Source organism: Syngnathus floridae, chromosome 4 (assembly GCF_059516105.1).
Source record: "Syngnathus floridae isolate MCC-2025c chromosome 4, RoL_Sflo_1.0, whole genome shotgun sequence".
Taxonomy (NCBI): Eukaryota; Metazoa; Chordata; class Actinopteri; order Syngnathiformes; family Syngnathidae; genus Syngnathus; species Syngnathus floridae.
The window spans coordinates 10,530,937-10,553,556 of NC_142416.1; the positions used below are offsets into that span (position 1 = coordinate 10,530,937).

The 22,620-nt window shown below is 39.0% G+C and overlaps 3 protein-coding genes across 9 annotated transcripts; all 3 read left to right on the forward strand.

The window, feature by feature from the left end:
• tmc8 (transmembrane channel-like 8) lies at positions 1 to 7,226 on the forward strand. Of its 3 annotated transcripts, none has more exons than XM_088374260.1 (16): positions 5 to 423; positions 574 to 778; positions 993 to 1,141; positions 1,758 to 1,892; positions 1,967 to 2,019; positions 2,096 to 2,235; positions 2,545 to 2,692; positions 3,427 to 3,597; positions 3,688 to 3,839; positions 3,925 to 3,994; positions 4,263 to 4,360; positions 4,471 to 4,657; positions 4,859 to 5,016; positions 5,114 to 5,269; positions 6,277 to 6,355; positions 6,730 to 7,226. In XM_088374260.1, the coding sequence occupies exons 1-16, from the start codon at positions 387 to 389 to the stop codon at positions 6,832 to 6,834; spliced, it is 2,043 nt and encodes a 680-aa protein (XP_088230386.1). In that variant the 5' UTR covers positions 5 to 386; the 3' UTR covers positions 6,835 to 7,226. The 3 variants fall into 3 exon arrangements, 2 of the variants coding, with proteins under 2 accessions (XP_088230386.1, XP_088230387.1); XM_088374261.1 differs by having other exon boundaries at positions 372 to 423; positions 577 to 778; XR_015858102.1 differs by lacking the exons at positions 4,263 to 4,360; positions 6,730 to 7,226 and having other exon boundaries at positions 1 to 423.
• LOC148399013 (Fc receptor-like protein 5) lies at positions 7,210 to 14,699 on the forward strand. 5 transcript variants are annotated; one of them, XM_088374266.1, is made up of 10 exons: positions 7,210 to 7,380; positions 7,777 to 8,055; positions 8,124 to 8,420; positions 11,412 to 11,681; positions 11,768 to 12,073; positions 12,153 to 12,254; positions 12,349 to 12,376; positions 12,644 to 12,689; positions 12,784 to 12,849; positions 13,794 to 14,699. In XM_088374266.1, the coding sequence occupies exons 1-10, from the start codon at positions 7,326 to 7,328 to the stop codon at positions 13,851 to 13,853; spliced, it is 1,509 nt and encodes a 502-aa protein (XP_088230392.1). In that variant the 5' UTR covers positions 7,210 to 7,325; the 3' UTR covers positions 13,854 to 14,699. The 5 variants fall into 5 exon arrangements, with proteins under 5 accessions (XP_088230392.1, XP_088230389.1, XP_088230390.1 ...); XM_088374263.1 differs by lacking the exons at positions 11,412 to 11,681; positions 11,768 to 12,073; positions 12,153 to 12,254; ... (2 more) ...; positions 12,784 to 12,849; positions 13,794 to 14,699 and adding exons at positions 9,111 to 9,383; positions 9,466 to 9,798; positions 9,928 to 9,981; ... (2 more) ...; positions 10,343 to 10,439; positions 10,568 to 10,776 and having other exon boundaries at positions 7,249 to 7,380; XM_088374264.1 differs by lacking the exons at positions 11,412 to 11,681; positions 11,768 to 12,073; positions 12,153 to 12,254; ... (2 more) ...; positions 12,784 to 12,849; positions 13,794 to 14,699 and adding exons at positions 9,111 to 9,383; positions 9,466 to 9,798; positions 9,928 to 9,981; ... (2 more) ...; positions 10,392 to 10,439; positions 10,568 to 10,776 and having other exon boundaries at positions 7,249 to 7,380.
• A 125-nt stretch (positions 14,700 to 14,824) lies between these two features.
• syngr2b (synaptogyrin 2b) lies at positions 14,825 to 22,552 on the forward strand. Its single transcript, XM_088374278.1, has 4 exons — positions 14,825 to 15,046; positions 18,140 to 18,377; positions 20,184 to 20,320; positions 20,889 to 22,552. The coding sequence occupies exons 1-4, from the start codon at positions 14,936 to 14,938 to the stop codon at positions 21,129 to 21,131; spliced, it is 729 nt and encodes a 242-aa protein (XP_088230404.1). The 5' UTR covers positions 14,825 to 14,935; the 3' UTR covers positions 21,132 to 22,552.
• The last annotated feature ends 68 nt before the right edge of the window (positions 22,553 to 22,620 follow it).

Genomic DNA, 22,620 nt, shown 5'->3' on the forward strand with positions numbered 1-22,620 from the left:
TTTGAATCCAGTTAGATTGTGTAATTAAAATTGTGGTCTTGGTCGATGCATGTTTGCAGCACTGTTAAATTATCACTCCATGTTATTTTTCTGCATCCTGTCATGTGATTTCCTGCCAACCGTAGAATTGGGGTTTACTTTTCGATCAGGTACCATATCTGACGTTTGTGCGGACTTTGAAGAGCAATGCTAACGCTCGATCAGCCTCTGAGTAACTTTGTGTATGTCACAACAGCGTTGTCCAAACCAGGATATTTTGATTTAGATTGCGGAACTAACTTGTCAAACCAAGGTGGCTGCTGAGAAGAAAATGTTTTCTGTGTGAATAATAGGGCATAGTGCGTTTGTACATTTTGTTTATTTACAAGTTTATTCGTCGGGATAAAATGGAGAATAATGTCAAGTTCACAAGATTCTCATCAGGTAATACAACACTATATTCCAAACTGTACATTCGGTATCTGTGTGTGGGAGCCTAGAGATTTTTTTTCACCCATGACAGATTCAAACAACCAAAGTAATCATATTGCTCTCTCATTTTGATTTTATTTTCTAATGTTATTTTGACTGCAGAAGAAAGCACTTGTTCCACCCTTTCGTCAGATTCCTGTGAGTATAATCATATAGAGATATTTGACCTCCTGCCAAGTAACCAGGTGGTCCGGCCTGAGCAGAGCAGGCAGGATGCTTCAGAGTACATGTCCAAAGGACCTCGAGACATTTCTTTTCAGCCACTAAGGAATCTTACCATATGCATTCAAGGAAAAAGACATGCCAGGTGGGCTGGCTGACCTCACATGAAGCTGCGTGCTTCTCATTTTATTTCTTCACTCTGCACTCCAAATGCCCCTTAACAATTCTGCAATAACTGTTTGTTAGTTATGTTATTTTAAGACATGCATGTCTTTACAATGCTGCAGTGTTGACTGGAAACAGTTTGTCCTTTAAATTATTTTTTTAATAAAAATATTACAAATATTGGGGTTTCTTAGGAACAGAAGAAATATGCAAACCAGCAACATTGGTTTCTGGGAGTCTTGGAGGCAGAGTCAGACCACCAACAACAAGAGAGTGTGGTCTAAGTTGGGAGAAGCTATTTCAAGACCAGTACCATGGAAGCACACGCTACATGTCATCGAAGGTATACAATAAATTGTTGAGACCAGTGGCGGGCAGCGCATTTGGTATCTGGGCCTTCAGTGGGGACGAAACCGGCTCTGAAGATAACCACTATCAAATCTTATCTTCTTGAGCAGTTAAAAATAATATTTATATTGAGACAAGATAACAAATTGAAATAAAACATAGTTACCAAACATGCCGGTTATGAAATGTGTGCAAATTTCTAAATGTTTTGCTCTTACCAACCAATCAGCCGATGGTAAGATGCCGACATCATCAGCAGTGTGCCAGCATTGGAGGACAAATTTGAAATCTGATTGGTTAAAGAAATGATCTCATTCCCAAAGTACGTAGTTAAAAATTCATTAGCCAACACTACTACATTTGAAGACCCTGAGCAAATTGACATGGCAGCAAGAGAAACATTTTGAATTAAAGAAAATACAATCTTGGGAATAAGTTAATACATTTTCATTGAACTGATCTTATTTAGGTTTGCAAATGCTAGTTACTGCTTAGTGTTAGGCCAGCAAAGATGGGCTTGTTGATCCCGGCTTTCCACCACTGGTTCAAACAGTATATGGATGATGACGATAATGATGTAAGAGAATAACCTTCACATTGATCTGTTTCAGGACGGTTTGGCGTGGGCGTAAATGCCTATTTTGTATTCCTCAGATACCTGGTATACTTGAATCTTGTCAACTCTGCTGTCATATGTGCTTTTATTCTGGGGCCTACAGCATTTTATGGTCGAGGCACCACAACTGGTGAGTGAGTCAATCAAATTGGAAATAAATCAAAACTGACTTCGATTCACAAAGAGCTGTGTGTGAATTTGCAGAGGCATTAAAGTTTGGAGGAAATGACTCAGTTCTGGATTTCTTTCTTGGCTCGGTAATGTTCAACGTGTTTGTGTGCATGTTTATTTTTAGGCTTGTTTTACTGTAACCCTTTAATTTCTTCTGCTCAGGGCTACTTGGATCGTTCTCCAGTCTTCTATGGTTTCTATACACGTGGTTCACTCAGTTATTCTTGCCTGAATACTCCACTGCTGTACCTCATTGGAATCCTTGCTATACTCCTCCTCAGTGTCATTGTGGAGATCCGTAGGTCAGTGGTTGAACAAATAATCTTTGTCAGTCTGAATAATTTTGCTACGCTGCGAGCGTGAGTATCATTTTTGCAATGGTGGCCCTGGAACAACAGTAATACTTAAATATTCAATAGTATTCGATATTTAACACCCCCCTAAGGTGTGTTAACATGAGTGTCATTCGTAATTTACTTTTAAATGCCAACGTCTGTTCTGAAAAACTGATACAACTACAAATGTCCTTCCCTCTGTGATGAGTCTCTTTAAATGTGGCAGAAATAAATGTATAGTGATTTTCCTCCTGCTTGCTAACGGCCTCTAAATAGAACAACCGTTGGCTACAAGCACAAATGGATGCTGGAAAAGCGTTCCAGAATGAATGTAAGCTACAAGATCTTTTGCGGCTGGGATTTCACCATCAAGGATGCTGATGCAGCCACACTCAACCATAGCTTCCTGAGGAATGACCTCAAGGTGAATGGGCACGTAAATAGTACCATCATGCATGTGATCCTAAATGTCCCCACAAGTTAAGTCAAAATTTAAAATAGGATAATTTCAGACATCAACTAATGGAAATTGTGAATCCTTCAACATTTTCATACATTTATAGATAAACAAAACTTTGACATGTGCCCCAACAGACATGTTTTTGGGTGACGGGAAAATGAAGCTTCAAATTTACTTCATGGATCAGTTTTCTATCGTTTAACTCCTCAAGATGACACTGTCCAATTTTCACCAGAGAGTGCAATCTAGAGGAGTCAAAAATGACTTCCTAAGACCCTGTCTTTTGAGTTACAAGTGGTCTATTGGTAATTTTTCTTTTTGTTGAAAGCCAAAATTGGCGGGACTTCCAGTTTGTCCCAATGAACAGTAATTACACTTGTAATAAAGGATTTTTTTTCTTTTACATTCACTTTGATTGTTTTATATAATACCATGGGATTTTTTTCTTTTAAAAACCTGTGACCAATAAATGGTTTAGTTTTTGATTGCTGAAATTGAATATCAATTCATTTCAGTAAGGAATGTTTAGATCCATCCTTCTACAATGTATTTGCTGCACTGCTAATACTCAATTATATATGAGTGAATTGAATTCCACAAATTAAACTCAAGCCAAAGTACCACTATTATAATAATGCTAAAATGAAATTTGAGATTTCAATATTCATGGCACTCACACACCTTCTCTATCTTCTCAGCTTTACTTGGAAGAACAGCGTTTCTCCCTGTATGCAGCAAGAAGGACATTGTTGCAGCGGATGCGTCTCTACCTGCTCCGGATCATCCTCAACCTCTTTGTTCTGTCTCATCTGGGTGGAGCATTCTACCTTATCTACTTTGCAAGTGAAACATCACAGTCTATTGAAAAGGTAGTAAAACCTCATTTCAAATGCAGGATTTGATTTCTCACTGAAAAGCCTTCTGTTTATGATGCCACCTTATCTCCATGTTTTCTCCAGAGCAACCACCACTGGTTAGTCAGTGTCCTTCTCCAGTACCTCCCGCCGATCACCATCACCTTTGTTAACCTTGTCCTCCCGCACATCTTCCGAAAAATTTCATTTTTTGAGGACTATTCTTTCACCATCCAGGTTAATATCACATTGGTGAGGTAAGAACCACGGCATACTATAGCCAATATAATGAAAAGCTCACGTGCATGCTCATGTGGCTCAGCTCTCATTGTCTTTCCTCAGGAGCATCTTTTTGAAGCTTGCCTCATTGGGGATTTACTTATTTTTTGTCTACACATCAACAAATGAGCAAGTAAGACTTGTTTTACTTTCAATGACAAAACTCGCCCATCTCTAATTCTAACTGAATTTCATCTAGGGGGTCCACCTACTCCACAACTAACCTACAAAAGTAGTGCCTTCTTTTTTCTTTTGGGTTTTCCCTTTGCCCCCATGTTGAATTGTCAACTGTGAGCTTGTAAAGCCCTTGAGACTTCTCTGTGATTAAGGGATATATAAATAAGTATGACTTGACATGGTTCACCATTTTGCCATTTCACCTTGTAATTTTTGTTTCATAGTGCACAGAGAATCAATTTGGAAGAGAGATGTACAAACTCTGTATCTTTAACTTCCTTGCCACTTTCTGTACTGCCTTCCTCGTCAATTACCCCAGGAAGTGGGTTTGTTTCATCTCTCTCACTTTTTCTCTTATTTGGAATTTAAAGCTCAGTTGTACCAAGCAACTAATAACAATCTAATCAGAGCATTCTCTGTATCGACTATCAGGCTGATCCAGGAGAAGTTCCACTCATCATTACTGGGCCGGTTATCAGGGAAGCAACATTTCTTGGTCCCCATCAATGTGCTAGATCTGGTCTATGTTCAAACTGTGTCTTGGGTGGGCGTCTACTTCTGCCCTCTGCTGCCTTTGATAGGAACTGTCACGCTGATACTGACATTCTACATCAAGAAGGTTGGTGAAAATTATTAATTTTGGTTTCTACCTTAAGAAAATACAATAAACTGAGCACAGTGAATTTCATTTAAAAAAACATGCCATTGTTAACGTAATAATTGTTAACCTACGAATAAAAAACTGTCCATGGAGAAATACAATGGTTAAGATTCATTATGTATAAAATGGATGTTCACATCTTCAACCCTGTGATGTCAGTTCACAGTCTTGCGGTGCTGTGTGGCGGAACAGAGGATGTTTCGAGCCTCCAACTCTTCAGTTTTATTCCACTTTATGTTGCTGCTCGGTCTTGTCATGGCTACCACCACGCTGGGCTTCACCCTCTTCCAGCAACAACCCACAGTGGACACAAACATGTACTGTTCCAAAGAGTTTGACCTTGAGGCTTATTCTGGCACTTGTATTCTACCTTACTGATGAATTTCATTACGTGTTGTTAAATTTGTGTGGCAGATTCTCACAGCATTCCCCCTGTGGCCCATTTGGAAATGGATCAAGTATGGTTAGTGTGGTAGGAATGTGTGTGGAAAGTCTTCCAAACCTGGCAAAAACCATTATCCGCTACCTGACCTCTGAGGCTTTTGCACTGCCACTCTTGTTTGCTGAGATGTAAGTTGGACCCGTCCTCTATCCAGTTAACCACAATCAAAGGCCTCTACCTTTTTATTTAAATGCCTAAAAGCAACTGCAGTAGACATACACAAAGAAAGACAATTTCTGGCCGAGTGACTTCCAGGCTGTTCTTTAAAACCTAATAGTGTGCAGTGAATTAATTTGTTGTATATGTCAACTTTTGAAAAACAAAAATACAATAGACACGTGCTTAAATGCACAAAGTGAATTTAGAGCACTTTATTAAGAAACTCAGGGTGAACGTTAAATAAGTTGAATGAAACATTAAATGTGCACAAATTTGACATATCTACTGTATGGTAGGATTATAAAATACATTCTAACAGACAAAATATTTACCTTCCATAAAGTGTTGACCCCAGCTATTCGTGGTTAATAGGAACAGGCCAGTCCACAAATCGTGAAAAGCCGCATTTAGTTAATGCCCATTGAAATGAATTGTGGAAAAACGAATAAATATATTTTTAAAAATGTTTAAAAGCTATTAAACATTCAATAGTTTTTCTACGACTATTTACTGTCATAAATTGTTGACCCCTGCTATTCGAGGTAAATAGGGACTGTGCCAGTCCACAAATATGGAAAAGCCGCATTTAGTTGATGACCATTGAAATAATTTGTGGAAAACAAATAGAAATTACCCCCCCAATATAATTTAATTTAAAAAAAACTATTCAACATTCAGTATAGGTTTTCTACAAAAAAGGAGAGGAAAATGGGGCAGTCTGGGCTAAAATATGCATCCCCAAATGCAAATCCAAGGGTGCCGAACCACACGACGTATATACATTATGACCTGAAATCCGTAGACTGACAGGTAGAATGAGAGACTTATTTGCAAAAACAAACAGCCAAACATAACCTTTTTCACGTAATGTGCACAATAGTAAACGCTTTTAACAGTCATAAATGAAATCATCCAAAATCAATTTTAGACTTTCTGACAATGCCTGAGATTGAAATGTAACATTCTCTTTCCTCAGAATGATCTTAACTTCCTATCTGTCACAAAGAAGAGCCAATCAAAAGACTATCGAGAGACTTAAAGATATGCTGGTTATGGTAAGTCATGTGGACAAATGGGACAGGGCAGTATTATGCAAAAATACATTTGCTGTTTGAGAATACAGTCAGAAAACACTTTGGACTCTATTTTAGTGGATTATGTCATCTGTGAAATCTTGCTGAATGATGATCTAGTCCTGTGGAGCCTTTGAATTCTGGACCCTCTTTCAGCTCAATGTCATAAGTTTCCAAGGCCCACACCCGCGTTATGTATTTTTTTTCTTGGATCTTGGAATTTTGGATGTGATCACCATCTGAGTCAGTCACTTTGTCTGTTTGACCTAATTTCACCAACCTCTCTTATTCTTATTTTTTTTATATAAAACAACTGCTTCAAAAATAATATATACTCTTTTTCTCCACCTTCACAGAGCAGTTCAGATAAGCGTTTCCTGGTGAAAAAGCATGCGACAATGCTGCGACATAAAAGCAGGCTCTCTCTGCATACTAAGAGAACACCCTCTCAACCAACATGAACATTAGCCTGTCTTCTGCTCAAACAAAAACATTTCACTTAACCACACTGAATTTGAGTATTACGCAGTAATCTCTATTTGTTCTTGTTCTTTCTCAATTCAATGTAAAAACCAATGTAATAGCCTTATTATTTTGTTTTATTATTACTCCTACTACTGTTATTATTATTATTATTGTTATTATAATAATTATTATTGTTATTATAATTATTATTACTATTATTGTTATTATGGCTTTACTGTGCTAATATTATTATTGTTATTATGGTTTTACTGTGCTAATTCTGCTTCTAATTTCATGCATTCATTGGATCGAAACACTTTCATTTGTTGTGCTTTGTAAGACATGAACATTCAAAGTAGTGATCATTAAAGCCACGCATGAAGCCAAAGATGACGACTAAGTTGTTATCTGTTTCTAACATGCGTATGACAGCAGTAGAATTCACGCATGCACATGAAAACAGGAAGACAAAAATGTGTCGTCATTAATGTGGAGGAGTGTTATGAGGAACCTACACGCACTTTTTTTGTTGACACTTCTGGGTGAGTGAAACAATTTAGTTAAAAAAGAAAATGCAATTCACTGTTCCAAATTATTGTGCTCTGCTGTATGTTTTATTTTCTATAAAAAATCAAATGTCTAATGAGTACAAATAAGTTTAATAATACATATTTATATTGGAGCCCAAAATAATCAGTGGCTATTTGAAAAAAAAAAAAAAACTATATTACTCTATCCCATGTTCCAAATTACCACGATCATCATTTTCAAAAATATCCACACAGGTTGTAAAAAACAAATAAAAAAAAGTTTGTATATATTTATCAAATAAACATGTTGTCCAATAGACATTTCATATTAAATATTAAGGAAAGGCCTCTTTATAAGCTTAACAACAGTTTCATGCTAATAGCAGTGCATGTCATGTATTTCCTCAGGTGGATCAATAGCTTCTCACCCAGTGCTTGATGGTCCTGACATGGCATACCTTGGCTCCCAAGTGGTTCTCCGTTGTAACGTGCCCGACTCCTCTTCGCCAGTCACATATGAACTGAGAAGGGATGGTCGCCTGATTGACGCAAGAACACATCTCAAAGAGGACCGATCTGCATCCTTCTTATTGAAGGTCACTGTGAGATCAGGAGGGTTGTACCATTGTGAGGCAAAGACCGAGGGAAGCACGGGATTGAGCAACCGCATCAGACTGAGTGTTGTTAGTGAGTAGCCAGCTAAAAAAATGCTCATTTAAAGTGATGTCCACACTTATCCAACGCCTCACTTGCAGCTCCAGCATCACACACCAGGTTGAACTCTGACCCCTCACCTGCGGTCCTATATGAGGGGTCCAGAATGGTTTTGAGCTGCGATGCTGCGAAGGGCTCCCACCTCTCCTACAGTTGGTTTTTCAACAGGACGCATGTTACCTCTACTACCTCTCCTGGACTTCACATCACTGGGAATAAGCTTGTGATGGAAAGGGCGACTGCGGAGCATGCTGGGTACTATTCATGTATGGCATGGTCCAGGGTGCAGAACGTCCAAAGGTTTTCCAGCAGCTCAGAAGTCAAGGTGGCAGTCAAAGGTATCGTGAAATTACAGTTATGTCCAAAAGTAGGTCAAGTGACACTTAACATGATTTCACAAGGGCTTGGGTAGTGCTTATTGTTAGGGTAAGACACGGAAATCTTGAAAATGGACTAATGCTGCATTCGAGGAAAGTGGGAAGTTGAACTTGTCCAACTTTCAACCAGGAAAAGTGCACTAAAACCTGCATTAAATTTGTTGATAAAATGAATAAAATGCTTTTGAGATACGATATTCCTTCATTGTTATAAATTAAGGAAATTATGAGTAAGGTTTGGTAGAGGTCAAAATGTGTGATGAAGAACAGCAAACAACCTATGGGAATCCTTTTTGTTGTTTACATTCACCACAATAGAGGAGGTTTAACTGCAATGTGGTTACTAGAAAAGCTAAAAAAAAAAAAGGATTTGCTATTTCTATAGGAGTAAGCACAGACTGATTTTATTCCTCTTGATATGTGCGGGGGGGGTTTTCATTTTGAAAATTGGTACGAGTGTAGTAAGCAGAAAAAGGCTTGCCTCTCAAAATTCCTTATAGGATTAATGAAAATCGATAGATAATTAAAAAAAAAAATCAGTTGAATTCAGCACACTTTTGTCCAGTCACTTTCCAAAGTAAATGCAAAATTTTTTGTCTGTTGTTGAATTATTTGTCATCTCTCGTCCTTTTCTCTTTGTTTATACTTTAGTCCATCTTTTGAAACCGGAGATCTCTCTTTCCGTCTTCAAAGCGGGAACACATTACCGTGGTAACGTAACCTGCTGGACATCCAGAGGAACTCCTCCAGTCAACTTCTCTCTTTCGGTGGACGATAAGAAGTTGGCCTCCGTTATAGCTTCGGACTCTCTCAGTGCCTGGTTCAACATATCGGTGGTCCCTGGGTTAGATATGGGCGCGGCTCGATGTTGGGTGAGAAATGAGGTGCAGGAGTTGACGAGTGAGCCTCTGACACTGGAAGTGGGTATGAGCAATTCCCGTGTCGGAACTATCTTTATTGTTTCTTGTGTTTTTTATGAACAATGCATTCTTCCCTGCTTGTACAGTGCCAGTTGGAGGTGACGTTAATGTCGAAGTTGACTATCTCTACACATCGGACTCCAAACTGGCTGCAGCCAGACTGACTTGTTATGTCAGTCGAGGATCTTTTCCTTTAATCTCTTGGCTTTTTAATAATACTACACTTACTTCTGAAACACAAATGAACTCCAAGATGCAGCAGGTCCGGCTTCAGTATGCCCTGATGGACTGGAGACGTATTCTTATTCTAGCCAATCTGGACCCCAAAGACTCAGGCTATTACAAATGCAGGGTCAGGGACAGATATGATGACTCCGCCACCTGGCTGGAGAGTAACGCTGTCCTCATCCATGTCAAAGGTGAAAGTTCAAAACTACCGAACGTACCTGTATTTCAAAACTATCAAATGATGCCTTTAATAGACAGTAAACCCCATTTGATATTCTTTTACATAAACACTATTTTTATGCATTTCAATTCTTAACCAGACTGGATGCTTAACAACAGACTCGAAGAAACAGCATCTCCTGAAACATCAGCAAGTAAAAAGTTCTTCTCATCAATTACTGATTTGAATGCTGCTTTACAGTATACACAAATTAATATTTGTTCTTTTTTTTTCTATGACATAAGTAACAACAGAGCTCATCGCCATCGTGTTCTGCTGCTTTCTCCTCCTCACGTTGGCAGTCAGCAGCTACTGCGTGTACATGATGATTGACAATAAAAAAGGTGAGTGTGCATCTGCATATGTGAGGAGAAATTTCCATGGCTGCAGAATTAAATGTGAATTTTCCACCCATGTTACTCAGGTCTTCGCTCCAGTTCATCCCCAAAGTAAGTGGTTATATTTTACTACACATATTATTTTGACCAAAAAATGTTAAATATTCTTCCTTCCAGTGCCACTTCTGATGTACTGCCTTTGTCTGTACCTATTTTCCACTTGGAGGGCAAACAGGTTGATAAATGCTCAACAGGCCGCAGTGTAAACACTCAGGTAACACAAGAAAGTAAAATGCAATTAAAATTATTGAAAGTCCATTCAGAATTAAAAATATGATCATTTCTGCTTTGAATGGAAACTCAACGAGCCAACATAACATTTGTTTCCGTTTCCTCTTCTAGCATGTGGAGATTCCTTTATGAGAATACAGCTTTTATCAGACTCTTCATTTTTTGCTGTCATTTCTGATGTTATTGATATTGACATATTTTCTGTTCATCTATCTTGCTTATGTTGATATTAAAATGATCCTTTATAGACACATTTAAAAGAGTATCATTACTGTACACTGGTAATCTCTGACAAATAAATTGTGACTTAAACAATTAAATGTTTATTTTTTCAATTCAGCAAACATGATTTTTTGCTCATTTGTTGATATCCATGATTTGTTGTAGGAATATGAAATAATAGCATCATGCTTTACTGCATGTTTCAGAGGTGGTGGCTCTGGGAGGGAGGCGTACCATGCTATCAGTTATTTGCACATTTCAATGAATTGCGTGTGTGTGCGTGTGTGTGTCTTTGAAAACTCCTAACGCACTGCCTCGCGGCATTTTATTACAACATGACATAAACAAGATTTTCCTCAATATATTCTTCAAGAATGTTTCCATACCTTCTTGTGAGCGTGCTTCTGGGTAAGTAGAAGAATTCAAAGCACACTGCAGCACTTTACTTGATATTTTTTTCAACTGTTTGTATCCTTAGGGTCATGCTACTGCAGCAAGGAAGGCAGTAAGTGAACGCTTTGTCACAAATGGGGTTATATTTATTTGATGAGTGATTTTAGATATTGTGAAGGTTCTAATCCCATTTTTGATTAGGTATGACATTGGGACGTCCAGAGTTGGTTTTCCCTTCCGTAGCTTTATTGAATGACGTTGACGTCTTTAATTGTCATCTGACGATCTACCCAAAGAATGAAACTATCCTACTGGAGTTTCAACATCTTCATTCCTTCAGATGTGGTGTCCAACCCTGACATTTCCTTCAACGTGCTGAAGGAGGGTTCCAACAACTATTTTGCTGTGGTCACCTGCCAGTCAACCAGAGGGACACTGCCCATCACTTTTTCCCTCTACAACAGGACAGAATTGGCTTTCAGTACAACAGTTGAAGAGAGAAAAGTAAACTTCAAGGTTCCATTGGTTTTGGACAGACACTTGACACTCCAGTGCCAAGCCAATAATAGTGACGAGGTTGCCTACAGTCGGTGGTTGCCCTTACAAGTTGGTAGGTTTGTTGGACATGGTACTGCTTGCACCACTACAGCGAGACCAACCACTTTTGATATCTCTCCATTCGTCTCTTCTCAACAGTAAATGTTGGCGGGCCAGTGGTGATGCACTATGATTTTGACAATGGGCAAAATTATGCTGTAATTGGTCTGAGGTTCTACTGCAAGGCAACAAAGGGAACTCATCCACGGTACCAGTGGTTCCTCAACCAAACTCTTCTCCAAGATCGAGGAAGCTTTTACTACGTGGTCAATCAGCCACCATACCAGTCCATCCTGTTTCTGTCTGTCGGGAGCAGCAGTGCAGGAACGTACCATTGTGAAGTGGCTGACATCTTTGACAACACCACTACCATCAGCAGCAATAAGCAGTACATAGACAAAAAAGGTAATGTCATTCCAGTCCTCCTCCTGCTTGGATTGAATGATTTTGATCCCTCCCCTCTTTTGTTCTTGTGCCCACCTAGTGCTCAATGAACTCCCTGTTCCTGTAGTAGCCGTTGTCTTTGGATGCTTCACTTTCTTGGTTGTCCTTGTATCTGCTTGTTGTTTTGTTGGAGTGTTGTCCAGTAAGTCCACAAGCACTCATAAATATCAGTTTTTTTTAGTTGCTCTGGTCTCTTTTCTTTGTAAGTGGTGTCATGATTTTAACTCTTCTTTCAGGGAGAAGAAAGAGTGGAGAAGAGTCCCTGTGAGTTAGTTTTTTTTTTTTAAACAAAATTGTTGTCCAATATAACTTAGTATTTATAGCATCCTTTTAAAGCATACAGATTTCCAAAGCCCTTATCACACCCCCACACCTCCAAAAAACTGCATCTTCCTAATAGAAAGTTATTATTTATCTATGTACTATAACTTTAATGTAGGACACAATTTAAACACAATGATATTAATGCAAGCTAATCATCTGCAAGTTCAAATATTTAAATTGTTTATTGGTGTTGTTTGGATCTCACAGTGTAACCCAGAAGATGGAGACCTTTTCTGCAAATGAGGATGAGCTGGTCAGATTTCTTCTTTCTGTCTATCATTAGAAAAAAAAAACATTTTTGGTATTGCATGTGCTAAAAAAACTACTCCCTAAATCCACGCTTGCAGGATCTGTCAGAGTACACAGAGGACAATGATGTGGTGACATCAGCCAGATGGGATGACTTAGATTGGGTAAGATCAAATACTGTGATTGTGATAAAAAGGACACGAGCACCACTTTTTGCTAAACAGTTAGAACCAGCAATCTAATCAGTGTAAGCAAACAACCAGACCAAAAAAACCTATCAATACTACTTTTGAGCTCGCTCTTCTCAAGGAGCAACGTCCAGTGGGAACAATGCCTCGCGTAAAATAACTGACACGAGACTGTTAAAAATGAAGAATTGTCAACTGGCATGGCGCTGGAAATGGTTCCAAAAGTATTGAAAGCCTTTTTGTCCACAGTAACAGAGATTGTCTATGAAGAAAGTCACCACTCTCCATAGAAGTGGCCGTCGTATAAACATGACTGCAAGAGCTAAGTGCAGAATGCCCATTGAAGTCAGGGCAAATACTTGATCTCTAGCTTGAATGTCTTTTAACAGCTCTATGATATGATGTGATATGATAGTAGTAAATTAACAACTGAACTGGTTTAACAGAAGGTTTCCAGTCAAAGTTCTGACCTAAACCTGATTTAGATGCTGAACTCAACGAGAGTGATTCAAAACAGACATCCCAATAATATTGATTCATTGAAACAATTCCATACAGAGGAATGATCCAAAATTTGCAGGTCTGTTCTGCAACTACAGAAAATGTTTGGTAGAGGTTACAACTGCAAAAGGAGGCTCAATCAGTTATTAAAGGTTCACATACTTTTTCCTCCCTGCACTGGGATGTTCAAACGAAGTGGTCAGTAAAAACGTAAAAGTATGCAATTTTTTGTGTGGTATTAGTTTAGGAAAACTATGTCTAATGTTTTGACTTAGTTGAAGAGCAGATCATATTTTGTGACCAATTTAATAAAAAATCCAGATAAAGTCAATAAAACGGCTTCATATACTTTTTCTTGCACTTGTAAATGTCAACAAAGCAGATGGCCTCTTGTGTTATTCAATGTGTGTCGTTGTCAGGTATCAGAAACCTCTGCAGATGATGCGCTGCTTATGGATGAACCAACTGATGAGCACTGAGAGATCAACCTCCTGTGTCTTCTCGCCCCCCTCGCCTCTTTTTTCACAGCAAAATGGTCACTTTAAGAGTTTGTGTGTGTCACAGTCAAAAGGATCCAGGTTTGAATGCTGGCTTAGGCCTTTCTCTTCTGTGGAGCCCATAGATGTGTCTAGCCCACTTTTGAAGCACCCTTAAAGTAAATCTAAGCACCTCCAAATTTTGAGACCTCTTAAGCTTTTATTTACTGTATGTCTTCTTTGGCAGACTAGAGAAATGTGATAAAGTACCGTAATTTTCTGACTATAAGCCGCTACTTTTTGCACATGCGGTGCAGACTATAAATGGATTTTTCATTTCTATGATATTGTGAGAGGTTTTTTTTTTTGTAATACAGATAAAGGACACTCGCTAATTGTGCTGTGCCCATGAACTGAGAAGCAGACGTTGTTAGATTTCTGTGTTGTAGCATACAATAGTATAAACAGAAAAAGGTTGTGTTTGTCAATTTCTGTTGTGAAACTGCACATTGCAGTTAAAGCAAATCCAGTTTTAAAAAATAATAATCGCATAAATGCTTGAGCAAGCATTACCTAGCTTTTGGTTAGAAAAACAAGCGAGATGTAACGGGATTTTATTTCTTGTTGTTACGAGCACTATATGTAAATTAGTAAGTAGTATGATTGACAAAAATAATTTTTACTTCTTTTGAGTCAATCCTTCTATTATATGGAGGGAAGGTACCTATATTTATTTATTGTTTTGCTTAATTTATTCATTTAGTTATATTTATTTAATATACATAGGGAGTGAGTCCTTTTCTCAATTCTGGATGCTGTAAATAAACTTTGTCTGCAAGTTGTTCATAAGTTGTGATATTATTTCCCGTGTACATTGTTTGAATGATGAATGAAAATAAACTATACAGCAGAGGCGCAATGGACAAATCTCCACCCCTTGTGACTCCGCAACTCAACTCCAGCGTCAAATCAGGCGTCGCGGCGCAAGGAGGAGGCGGTATTTTGCTTGTCACACTCAAGGCTCCCGAATCCGCAACCGACTTGACTAGCGACAGAAAGAGGGAGTTGGTTGTCAAAGGCAGGACATGGAGGAGATCGGATCTACGAGTGCGCACGGTGTTTCATTCGCCGGAGGAGGCTTGGACATTGCAAAGTTTGCCCGACAACCGCAAACCATTGTGCGGCTATTGAGCTGGGTGAGTATTTGCATGTGGAAAATAGTATGCAGGGGGCCCTGATGTTGACAAAAGAAGAAAAGTCGGCATGGTTTGCGAACAGGTGCGGCAGTACGCACACTCGCCCGTGCCAGAGTGTGTTTTTTACGGCTTAGCTCTGATACAAGCGCAAGGCAACGTCTTGAGCGGCGTCATGTTGCCTGCAGCTGTTGAAAACATGCTTTCCAATGAAAGTAGGCACGCGTGTACGCAATAATTCTACGACTCGCTTTCAAATGCTTCATTCGGAACATTTATTTATTTATTTATTTATTTATTTATTTATTTATTTATTTATTTATTTATTTGTTTGTTTGTTTGTTTGTTTGTTTGTTTGTTTGTTTGTTTGTTTGTTTGTTTGTTTGTTTGTGTCTGCTTGAGTGACATTTAAAAGGCAGACGTGGCCCACTCGGTACTTAAAAGTAGATCTACCTATACTTGTGTAGAAAATAGTGGTAAATGTGCAAGTATTGATTCAACTGCTGCACTCAAGTAAAAAAAAAGAAAAAAAACAACACCAAATTTACTTAGGTTCAAAAGTAAAAAGTAAAGTAGTGTTGGCTCGATTTTTATGCTATTTAAAAGATTTTCCCATCGCTTTGCTACATTGTTAGTTTGTGAAATGGAAAAGGCTAAATTTGCAATTGATAACTGAAAAAAATACGGCTACCTGCATGTTGGAAGACTGACATGATTTGAAAAAGACCCTCGAAAAACTACACTATCATCTTGCACCTGCTCACACTTGAAAACAAGTTTGAGTTTTTAGTCACAAAATCTTTGGATTTTACAAAGACTGATTTTTGCAAGCTCACTGTTTACAAGATTACAACATTTTTCCGCACTCAATACAATTTCCCACAGTGTTTTTTTCTCCTGTGTTTCTATAAATTTTAATTCCTTGTTTTATTAGCGCTCAGATGTTGGTTGTTGGTTATGTCACACCAGTGCAAAGATAATATGAAATAACATCAAACTGTTGTCTAGACTAGGAAAAGATAGATCTAAAATAGCCGAGATTACGAGACACAACAGACTAGCCATCAAACAATTCTCTTGTATTGCTCTTATCTCAACATTACAATTTTTGTTTCTTACAAGTAGTCTGAAAACATATTGGTCATGTCGTATGTCATTGGAGCTTAACCAGGAAGTTTGCCAAGAAATGTCCGTATTAGGATCAATAAAATTATCTGAATCTGAATCAAAATGATTTTGTTATTATGAAATATGGGCCTGTTTAGTTGAACACAAATCTGGTAGTCATAGGAAGCCACCACTTATTTTGTTGTATGAATGTCAACGGGTGAATAAATAGGTTAAGTCATTTAATTGTTGTTCCTGTCAGAATATGTTGCTGTCATAGACTGGTGGGCACAGATGTACCTTTAGTAAGTAAATAATCAATTTGGGGCTAAATAATGACATTATTTCCCCTGGCGCATCTGTAACGATTCTGGGAAGTGTCACACTGCTGGTCATCTGTTATGCTTTTTTAAGTCAGTGGTCTAGGTCCAATTATAGAACATCTAAAAGTAACCACAACCTGGCAAGCTAAATAATGCATGCTGTCTTTACCCTGACTGATGTGAGGAAGCAGGTTGTAGGCTTAATGTTTGAACTATTCGCAGCGCTTTCATTCCAATGCCAAACGTCCAAGGCTTGCTCTCGGTAGTGAATTTCACAGACTTGTGTCACCAAGTTAAAAATGTTACCCATGAGGACACAATGTGCTTGGAACTGTTTAGCTATGTGTGATTGTGTGCATGGGGATACACAGTTGATGATGATGTGTGTGTGTGTCACTTGTAAACAGAAGCTTTTTTGCAGGTAAGATGATATCTCTGCTTGGCTGAGCTTTCTTTCTAGTTTGGCTCATCTCGTTCTAGAATCGCCCACAGTGAGAGGTGCCAAGCAGGTGTGAGCGTACATTTAGTAGGCTAGGTGCCTGTATGTTGGGGTTCACCCCGATAACAAAAAAAAAAATGGACAGTGAAACCTGGAAGGGTGTGATTGGGTAAAAACAGCCCGCTTGATCAGAACCTGATTGGTGTTGTATTATGGGACTTCTATACTTGACATGACTTTAGGATCACCAAATTCAAGCATAAGGGTGCAGTTGGCACTTAAAAGAAAGAAAAAATACCGATTATTTTTAAGAATACATACTGAATATATTAACTTATTTTGTTGTCAATTCCAACAAATATATGAATTAAAGACATTATAACATTTAACTGTTTTACAATACTTTGTCTTTCAGTATTATTTTTCAAGAGAGAGGAATGTACGGACAAAAACACGCTAAACATGTTATAATTGGCCGATCTATAAGATACTGACACTCTAAGTCAAGGTACAACTGTACTTTTATAGTTGATCACTATGGGAAAAAGTTGGCTGTTCAACATGTAAATACTTTTCAGTTTACTGTACTTGAATAATTTGCAATAGTTGTGCCCTTTTTAACATTCCACATATTCATTCCACCCAGCAGCTCAATGTCTGGATCTTTTGTCTCCTCCTCCCCACCAGTCCAAAAGCCCCTCTCTGTCCTCCTCCCAGACCTCATTTTGAGCATTATTAAGGAACCGTTGCTGTCTCTGGAGTCACATGGCTGGCAGCAGCACTTAGAACTAGGTCACATGGTGAGGTGGTTCACTCATATGGATGGCAACAAATCACGGGATGGCCCCAGGGAACCAGTGAACCAAAGTTAATCGCCATATTATTTAAGTGCTAAATCAGCAGATTGCTGCTAGAAAATGTCCAAATGAAAATTCCACCACTACTACAACTGTCAGCCATTGTTACCTGCTGCCTATAAACATTAAGATCTCATCAAAATGATAATACGTATATTCTATTGTTTTATATTGTATCACATCTGTATATATTTGTTTACTTCTTAGTAAGTAGTTGGCAAATACTGGAGTTGAACTTTTCAGAAAGCAGTATGTACATAGTGTGTTGTAACTAAGACGGGTTTTTCGGGTTTGGTCGTAAAAATGACTTTTTCATTTCAGTTCCTTCAATGTATTTTCTAACCTGTCTCATTTCTTTGTCTCACTGTAGCTCTTTGCCATTGTGGTTTTCGCCTGCATCACCACAGAGGGCTACATCAACCCAGTCTACAGTGCTGAGCCAAAGTGCATCTTCAACCAAAGCGACTCAGCATGTCATTATGCCGTGGGCATCGGTGTGATTGCTTTCCTCGCCTGTGTGGCCTTTCTGGTTTTGGATGTTTACATGCCTTATATGAGCAACGCACAGCATAGGAAATATGCTGTGATGGCAGACCTGGGATTCTCTGGTGAGAGCGTCAGTTTTGTCATGGCTTTAACAGTGAAACCATTTTGGTGGTTCGTTTTTTTGTGTTCCAGAGGATGGATGGATGGATGGATGGATGGATGGATGGATGGATGGATGGATGGATGGATGGATGGATGGATGGATGGATGGATGGATGGATGGATGGATGGATGGATGGATGGATGGATGGATGGATGGATGGATGGATGGATGGATGGATGGATGGATGGATGGATGGATGGATGGATGGGTTGCTCGCTTACTGTAAGGAATCTAGAAAAAAGTGCATATTGTCACTGTCCTGTGAAAAACACATATGTATGTCCAATTTTGTTATTTTTAATGAGACTATATATCCTAGGGATTTTTTCCCTGAACACAGTAGTAGTCCTGAAAGTATCGAGAGATGCTGGAAGCCACAATTTCTTTTTGCCGATTTACTGCTGGCCCACCTCTCCCTTGACACCGGATCTCATACAGAGAGCCTTAGTCTCCAGTAAAGCGAGACAAACCGTTCACTGTTATCCTTGCAGGACAAAACGTATTCTTCATTGTTGCAATCAGTAGCAGATGATGCTGAGTGAGCATGGCGGAAAGCGAGAATGACCGCACAGATTCTCTTTAAATTTATCAGCTGAACATGGCGGTGTTTGTAAGACATTCTTCATGGAAACAAAAAAAATAGTCATATACTATACAGTGATCCCTTGTTTATGGTGGGAGATGCTTTCCAGAACCACCCACAATAAACAAAAACTGCTAAGGAGAAATGATATATGTATTATTCATGAATTTAAACACCTTTGTATTGTCTTTTCTAACACGTGGTGTTTCTTGTTGGCCACTAGAGAGAATGGGTGTATTCTAAGTTAACTTGGAGTGTGGTTTATTTTGCCAAGCAGTTTACCTCCAGGATTAACACGCTACACTAACTGGGGGAGATCATGCATAGCGAAAACCAAAGTGAGTGATGATTGCGCATGAATCTCCTGCTGCATTGTGGTCCTGTACATATTAAACGTATATTAAAGCATTTTAAACCCGCCCCAATACTTTTACGCTACATAAACCTTTCCCATTCCCTTAATAACCATTCCTACACGGCTCTGTGCATATATTGTACCTTTACAGTAAATAAAACAAAAAACATACGATATTGTCACATGTCCGGACTCCTGCACCGGTTGGTGCTTCTTCCCTCGTGCGTGGCCGGCTGCTGCCTCCTCCATTATGTCCGTAGTGACGCACATTGCTCAGAGGCACACCCCGCGCTATCATCGCTCATTGCCGCTGTTCCGACTCCTGCACTGCACCGGTGCTTTTCCTCACTTGTTCTCAGTCATTGCTCAGAGGCACAACCCGTGTATTTATTCAGTGTGTAATTGTACTCCGTTTTCCTGTTACCCATAAACTTGCGAAATAGCAAATCCGCAATAGGTGAAGTGCGAAGTGGCAAGGGATCACTGTAATGTAAAATAAATGTGATAACTAGGAATGGATAACTTATTTAAGTTACAAATATTACATAGTATACATTTGCATAGATGTCAAGCAAAATGTTTGCTTGTTGCACTGCGATTATATAACTTTTTTTGTTTTTAAACACTAAACGATAAATAAACAACAGTAAATGGGGAAATTGGTTTTGTAATACATATTCATGCAAAATAAAATTGTATCAGATTATACAATGGACAACAGAGGACAATAGACTTTGAATCAAACTTCATTTTGGCATTTCTTTTTTGATGTCTTTAGAGATCAGTGAGGTTTGATTTTTCTTATGGAGTTGCTGTGTTCTTCTCAGGGGCATGGAGCTTTTTGTGGTTCGTGTGCTTCTGCTTGTTGGCCAGCCAATGGAGTCGCACACACGACGTCAGTGGAATCCCCCAGGATGCTGCACGAGCAACAGTGGCCTTTTCATTCTTCTCCATCGCTACCTGGGTGAGCAAGGCAGTTTTTTGTTACAAATTCTCAGCAGCCACTAAAAAGAAATACTGTATCTTTTCGCATTTTGTCGCTGTTGGGTGGAGATCCATTTTGTCCAAATATGGTCTTTTCCTCGCCTTCTTTTTTCACTCACTTCCTTTGGTCATTGTGTTATTTTTATTTTTTTTCTTCTGAAAGTGAGCACACAATAGCTTTCATGTCCACACACACACACAAACACACTGCACGTACCGTTCTCAATCTAAATAACAAAAAAAAGACAACATAGTTTTGGCACCCGTGAGCTGGTATTCCCAAAAAGGGCAATCGACAATAAATGTTACTACAGTGAACCCGTCTGATCGTGGTTCACGATTCACAAATTGACCTATTTGTGTTTTTTGTGCTCTTTGTTAAGTTGCTACAGGATTGCGCAAAAGCCCTGCCTATTAGGAAAGTAGTAATTGGTGTCAAGGAAATGTAACCTGACAAGAGCCAGATGGTCCACAGACACCACTGGGGGGGGTTATGAACCCCATGGCCTCATATTGACCCCAATCTCTGATGTTGTTTTATTACGCAGGGAATCCTAACCTACTTCGCCTTGGGTCGTTTCCGTAGAGGCGCTGAAGACGTCACCATCCCGGCTTATACTGAGCAACCTATCGACGAGCGCACGCCTTACCCGCCGACTTACGCCCCCGCCTCCTACAACCCCACGCCATACACCCCCACCACCTATAGCGCCTATCCCGACTTGAGCCAGCAGCCTACCTTCACCCCAAACCTGGAACCGACGCCCGGCTATCAGCCGCCCAATTACTGACCACAACAAAGTACCTGGCTCTTAGAAGCAGCTCCAGCATTTCTCCAAGTCGTGTCTCCGTCGATGATATGGCATCCCATTGGTTTTAACATTTTCTAATTGTTAAACCTGAAAAGTTAAAGAACCACGCAAATGAATAGGAGGGACAGTGCGGATTACCGCAAAGGGTCAAGGCTCTCTGGTTTGTGATCAGATCTTCACATCGGACAATAGACACTAGATGTGATCTTTGGCTCAGCTGATCTCTGTGCTATGACACAACACTTACCTCAAGCAGGCTGACATGCAAATGGAATGTACCCACAATTTTAGAGTAATCGTGACTGCCAATTACACTTGGTGAGATCAGCACTCCACATTTCTCTCACATTTGTACACATTTCATGGTTAAACTGTTGACATTTTAATTGCTGTGTAGTGTTTAACACTACTTACTTTCCATCGCCCATTAATTGAATTGTCTTCATTCGTCTTACACAACTCACAAGGTATTAATGACTCCGAGTAAAAGTAGTTATGGCAATATCGTTGGAAAATTGCTTGCAACTGCTTGTTGTTTAGTGTTGACATTGTGCAGTCATATCATAAAATATCTTTGACACAGTTGGGTTCTTTTTCATAGCCTTTTTTTGTCCTTTGTCACAAAACAAAAGGCGTCATTCAAAAATATCTGGTTGTCTGGCCTTTACACTTGGGATTTAAATTAAGATAGTGAGTGGGAATGTAGATAAAGGTGCAAGCAGTGAATAGTTACTAATTAACACGAGAAGTGCCTCTTTTGGAGCAAAGAACATACCTCGTCTTCACGCAAACTTATTTTGACGTTGAGCCTAACTGTGCCCTTGACAGTGAGGCTTCTCAGTGTCAAGTAACAATGTGTGTTTACATTTCTACTTGTGCCGCCTGGTTATATATTGTGATGGCAACATCCCCACTTGGATCTATATTTAACAGAATGTTTAACTTGGAATTAAATCATATTGGAACTATTGTGGGTTACCTCAATAAGAAACATGAAAACATGTTTGCCTTTTGGAAGAGTAAAAAGAAATATCTAAGCTCAAAGACAAAGTGAATCATTTCAAGCAATGTTCCATAGCTGCACTTCACTACACATTCCAGAAAAAAATTAATTACAGTACTATATTAGTTGGTCAAGCCTGTACAGGTATGGAACAGATCACCTGCAGTGTATAGCTTAGTGCGAGAATGTCAATATTGATTTTAGATTCCTTTATGGCCAACAATGACATAACTTGTTAAATACATTTATGGAGAAATATTATGCATACTCATTTTCTACCCTAACTGATTCCTGTTCCTTCTGACATTATATGGACAACATTGTATTGAGAAAAATGTATGATTTAATTTGGTTTTTGTCAAAATGTTGGGGATGAATGAATTCAATTTTGTCTTCAGCCATGTTCTCCTTTCTAGTTAAAAGACAAACACAACCACACCCCAAATTAGTACCTTTCACGAAGCC